Raw genomic sequence first — 4,805 nt, forward strand, 5'->3', positions numbered from 1 at the left:
TGGATAAATTTTTCACTTAGAAAAAAAGTTAATAAATAAAAGTTTGCGTTTCAAAAATAGCTAAATTAAAGTTAAAAATGAAATCATTTAAAATTAACTAAGTTGAAAGTTATTAATTTTTTAACTATTTAAATTACTGCCCAACTCTGACATAATAAATGATATATATTTGATCTCATTAAAAAAAAAAATTATAATTAAAAGTAAAATAATGAAACTTTTTCTAATTACGTCTCATTAGTGTGGTATATCCTTTTTAACATCCTGTCCAAATTTATTTTGAGATGATCTGAGATATATACAAATTTATTCTTGAGACTAGAAAATGGTTTCTATTTCCTCTCCTGAAACTTTGCCAGAAGCCTCCGATCGCAAATCATTCAAAGAATTCTTGCTGAAAGCATAAATTCATTATTCTTTTTCCGTACAAAGATAATTTTCGGATCTCAGTTAACAGATCTGTATTTTTTTCCTTAACCTCGCTCATAATATACAAATCTAAACAAAATTTAAAATTCGCAGAGAAAACTCACAATCAACTCAAACTGTCGAGAAGAGTTTTATTTTTTAAAATAAGGCGCCGTCTTCCATCCGATATTCCATTATTTACTGCGATCGGCACATGTTAACTTTTATTTTCTTTTTTATAAATTTACGTCATTTACGTCGTGTTGAATGAGTAACACGGAAAGTTAGCGTACGCGCGTGCACGCCGTGCAGCACTTCGTTCACCGGCTCGGAATTCGGAATTCTCGAAGTCACCGGCTAATATCATCGGCGGCCGATAACGCCCTGTTATATAAATCGTTATCATCGGCGAGGACGACGTAAGAAGTAAGTACGGTTCCAGTGAGTTTCACCGGTTCGTCCCCCATCCGTTCTCGTCTATTAGTCTAATTGTGCATCGCGAGCGCGCATTACCGGTCATGTCTGTGTGCCTGCACGCTTCGAGTAATGTCAGCTTCCCGTGATTAAACTCGCAATTAACCGACATTATTATAATAATAACAAGCGCACGCGTTGCAACCGGTTCACGCGATCGGGAATGGGCATCGGGGCCGCGCGAGCGGCGCGAGAGCGGCTAACTCCCGTCACTCACTTGTTCGCGTACGGTCGACGAAATGGTGCCGCGTCACGGAATCTGCGTCGCGATCTTCTGTTTGGGTATTCGTTTGAGCGCCCCGATTCCGCTTGATTCCCGCTCGCTTTCCGGCAAACGCGCAGTTTGGTTACGCAATGGACCGCATTGCAATGATTTGCGAAAGTTTACGTGCAACGTCGCGTGTCATTAGGTCCATTGTGCTACCAAGTGTCTCCGAGTCCCTATCCTATCGCCAGTTCTCTCCCATTTTTTCGGCTCATTGACAACGGAACTAACGGATCGCTTCGTTCACAGGAGTCGCATCATTTGCATCAGTTGTGGGAACACGTCTACTGTCATCCATGGCTCAGGCTCTGCAGACCCATGGTGTTATTCCAGACGTAGTGGACAAGGTGCCCGCTAGCGTTCTAAACGTTACCTATCCCAATAATCTTGCTGTTGAGATTGGCAAAGTGCTCACACCGACTCAGGTCAAGAATCAGCCCACTGTACAATGGAATGCAGAAACCAATTCATTTTACACCTTATGCATGACTGGTTCGTAGTTTGTCGTACATGTTTCAATGAAAACTTCAGAGCGAGAGAAAGAGTGAGTGAGTGCAATTTGTAAATTTTTTTTAAGATTTTTTTTTATCACTACAGATATACTTAATGTTGTTCTAGATTTATATTTTAAGTATCTTTATAATATGTTTAAAAATCTGCAAAACTTTCGAGATTTTTGACTTCTTTTTTTATTATAGATTACAATAATTATAGATAACAAATGGTATTTATTTTAAAGGAATTATGAAGGAAAGAAATCATTCTGGCAGAAATAACACGTTTGGTATCAAATATGCTCTTTAAAATTAAATTATTTAAAACAGATTTGTTCCATTCTCTCTCTCTCTCTCTCTCGCTTCGAGTTCTTTAATAGTAAATTTGTTAAGTTATTTCATTTTGCATTCTATACTCTGTTTTCATCTTTAAACAGATCCCGATGCCCCAAGTAGAGAGAATCCCAAGTTCCGTGAATGGCATCATTGGCTAGTAGGCAATATTCCTGGATCGGATGTGTCTAAAGGAGAGGTTCTGTCTCAATACATTGGTTCTGGACCTCCACAGGGTACAGGTCTCCATCGATACGTATTCCTGTTGTACAAACAGCCTGGCAAACTAACTTTTGATGAGAAGCGCTTGACTAACCGAAGTGGTGACAACCGTGGCAAATTCTCCACCAAGAACTTTGCTGCTAAATACAATCTCGGCGATCCGATCGCCGGTAATATGTATCAGGCAGAGTTTGATGATTATGTACCAATTCTCTATAAGCAACTTGAGGGTTAAGTTTGTACAATGCATACAATAACATATATATATATATGTGTAATTTCCACACATGTTTTTACATCATGTATATCCAACAGTTTGAATAAATAAAATCAAATATTCTTTAATGTGTTGTATATGTGCTTGTTGTGTAGTTAGGAAAATAAACAGCTAAGTCTTAAGTTAACAAAGCATAATTTAGTTTTAAATTTAAATTCACTTTGAGCGAGTGAAAATTTACCTATCAACATTAATGATATAAAAGTTATTTTTAATCTTTAAAAAAGAAACATTTAAAATGTTTTCCCTATTTGTGACTACATGTATGTACTTATTCATTACGCATATTGCATGAATTAATTTATGATGTAACAAATTTTCTCAGGAAAAATCCTATGCATTCTGTATGTTGTATATTTACGATATTGGAAAGGCCGGTAGGATTGGCCTTCTAACACGCAAGTTGGTGGGGATATATCTATAATGAAACGTTCCATCCTTTACCAGTCTCGTTAATATTGCTGTTGCAGCTTGTTGGAAAGGTGTCGCTAAAAATGAAGTATTTGATACCAGGTTTGTTTTATACAAAAATAATTTTTATTATAATTTTATACGAAAAATTACGGTATATTTATGAGTCATTTTGACATTTCAGTAAATATACAATTAGCAATAGATACTTTTTATATAATTTTTGTTCACGCGATGATTATAAATATATATCTTCAGGAATTCTTCTTTGTGTCATCAGTTTTTCGTTAGGCGATGTAGAATCAGAATTTAAGAAGGCGAAAATCGAGCCCGACATTATAGAAAAAGCACCAATCGAAAAGATTGAGGTATGTATTTGCAAGCATCGGGTAATAGGAATTTAACTGGATGCTCAATTTATAGTCGATTTTTAATTATTTACTTAATTAAATTATTTTATAATTTATTTAATTTTAATATTTTATTATTTATTAAGTTATTATAAATGGACCTGATATCAAAATTAATTGGCTAAAACTAAGAACGTTAACTTGTAATATCTTATACGATAAAAGTTTAATCACGATTTTAAGATGAATTTATAATTTACTTATAAATGATTTTGTATCACGTAGGTAAAATATGGCAAGAAGACAGTCGATTTGGGAACTGAACTGACACCGACTGAAACTCACGAGATACCAGAAATACACTATAAACACGAAGGCGGAGTTCTATACACGCTAGTTTTGACGGGTGAGACTTGAACTTTTCATTTAATTAATCATAAAAATAATTCAGATACACTCGCAAGAATAGACTTCGTGGCAAAATATCAAAAATAACTCTAGCAAGATTGCTTTGTTTTCTTGCTGCGAAGTTTCGCAAACAGCGAGACAGACAAACACATAAAGACACGCTATCCTCGAACTTTCACCGTCTCACAAACCAGTTTTCTCTACCGCCACTTACACCTGGCGACGCGCGGATTCTCTGGCATGTTAATTGTCGAGCTAGAACTTATATAAACTATACAAACGTTCGAGAATCGTTAAAATATGCAAAAGTTTAGAATCGTGTTAGAACTATATTTCTGACTTGTAATCAAATTACCGACTTCAATCATTTCATAATTTAGTAGGTATTTCTTTTTTTTTTCTTTTTTTCCATAAAATTCATACATATTTTACAATCGATGTATCCTATTACAGATCCTGATGCACCGAGAAGAGGAGGATACAATCGGGAGTTTCGTCACTGGCTAGTGGGAAATATACCGGAAGAGAACGTAGCTAAGGGCGAAGTTCTGGCGGAGTACGTCGGTCCTGCACCGCCGAAAAACACCGGAAAACATCGCTATGTGTTTCTCATTTATAAACAAAATCAGGGCGCAATTACCTTCGATGAAAGAAGATTGAGCACTTGGTGAGCAAGCATATGATTAATGGCGCAGCGTGCATCTAGACGTTTAATAACACATTTTATCTGATTATAGGGATGGAAGTCAGCGGAAAAGATTTTCCATAAAGAAGTTTGCGGACAAATATAATTTGGAGGGTCCGATCGCTGGTAATTTTATGGTAGCAGAGTACGACGATAATGTACCTGCTTATCATAAGCACTTGAATCTTTAATTAACCGGTGTATACGCATGAAATCCTTTTAGATCTATATATATATATATATATTCTAATAGAATTATATTATACGAAGAATATTGCGAATCTGTGCCATTATTCAATATACAAGAAAATTGTAAATAAAATTATAACGGGCTAATTATTGTATTTATATCTAATTTTTACCTCTCTTGACAAGTACGGTCGTATTTTTTATGTTATATTTCTGCAAAAATACTTATCTGTAGAACAAATGAAATAATTACTTACCAGGAGATAAAAACCATTTTCAACAGATCCTA

General features: G+C 35.3%; 2 protein-coding genes across 4 annotated transcripts; both read left to right on the plus strand.

Moving 5' to 3' along the window:
• Positions 1 to 627: 627 nt before the first annotated feature.
• On the plus strand, positions 628 to 2,541 carry LOC105196386 (protein D2). Of its 3 annotated transcripts, none has more exons than XM_011162319.3 (3): positions 628 to 834; positions 1,397 to 1,639; positions 2,079 to 2,541. In XM_011162319.3, exons 2-3 carry the CDS (start codon positions 1,444 to 1,446, stop codon positions 2,429 to 2,431), a joined length of 549 nt encoding a protein of 182 aa, XP_011160621.1. In that variant the 5' UTR covers positions 628 to 834; positions 1,397 to 1,443; the 3' UTR covers positions 2,432 to 2,541. The 3 variants fall into 3 exon arrangements, with proteins under 3 accessions (XP_011160621.1, XP_011160620.1, XP_011160619.1); XM_011162318.3 differs by having other exon boundaries at positions 813 to 951; XM_011162317.2 differs by lacking the exon at positions 628 to 834 and adding an exon at positions 906 to 1,164.
• A 155-nt stretch (positions 2,542 to 2,696) lies between these two features.
• On the plus strand, positions 2,697 to 4,663 carry LOC105196387 (protein D2). Its single transcript, XM_011162320.2, has 5 exons — positions 2,697 to 2,986; positions 3,143 to 3,252; positions 3,520 to 3,640; positions 4,096 to 4,309; positions 4,380 to 4,663. Exons 1-5 carry the CDS (start codon positions 2,968 to 2,970, stop codon positions 4,516 to 4,518), a joined length of 603 nt encoding a protein of 200 aa, XP_011160622.1. The 5' UTR covers positions 2,697 to 2,967; the 3' UTR covers positions 4,519 to 4,663.
• Positions 4,664 to 4,805: the final 142 nt, after the last annotated feature.

The sequence above is a fragment of the Solenopsis invicta genome, chromosome 4 (assembly GCF_016802725.1).
Source record: "Solenopsis invicta isolate M01_SB chromosome 4, UNIL_Sinv_3.0, whole genome shotgun sequence".
Classification (NCBI taxonomy): Eukaryota; Metazoa; Arthropoda; class Insecta; order Hymenoptera; family Formicidae; genus Solenopsis; species Solenopsis invicta.

Coding starts and splice junctions, on each gene's coding strand:
- LOC105196386 (XM_011162317.2), top strand. CDS start 1,122: ATGGTGCCGCGTCACGGAATCTGCGTCGCGATCTTCTGTTTGG. Junction 1,165..1,396: donor CGTCGCGATCTTCTGTTTGG/GTATTCGTTTGA, acceptor CTTCGTTCACAG/GAGTCGCATCATTTGCATCA. Junction 1,640..2,078: donor TTACACCTTATGCATGACTG/GTTCGTAGTTTG, acceptor ATCTTTAAACAG/ATCCCGATGCCCCAAGTAGA.
- LOC105196387 (XM_011162320.2), top strand. Junction 3,253..3,519: donor CACCAATCGAAAAGATTGAG/GTATGTATTTGC, acceptor TGTATCACGTAG/GTAAAATATGGCAAGAAGAC. Junction 3,641..4,095: donor ATACACGCTAGTTTTGACGG/GTGAGACTTGAA, acceptor ATCCTATTACAG/ATCCTGATGCACCGAGAAGA.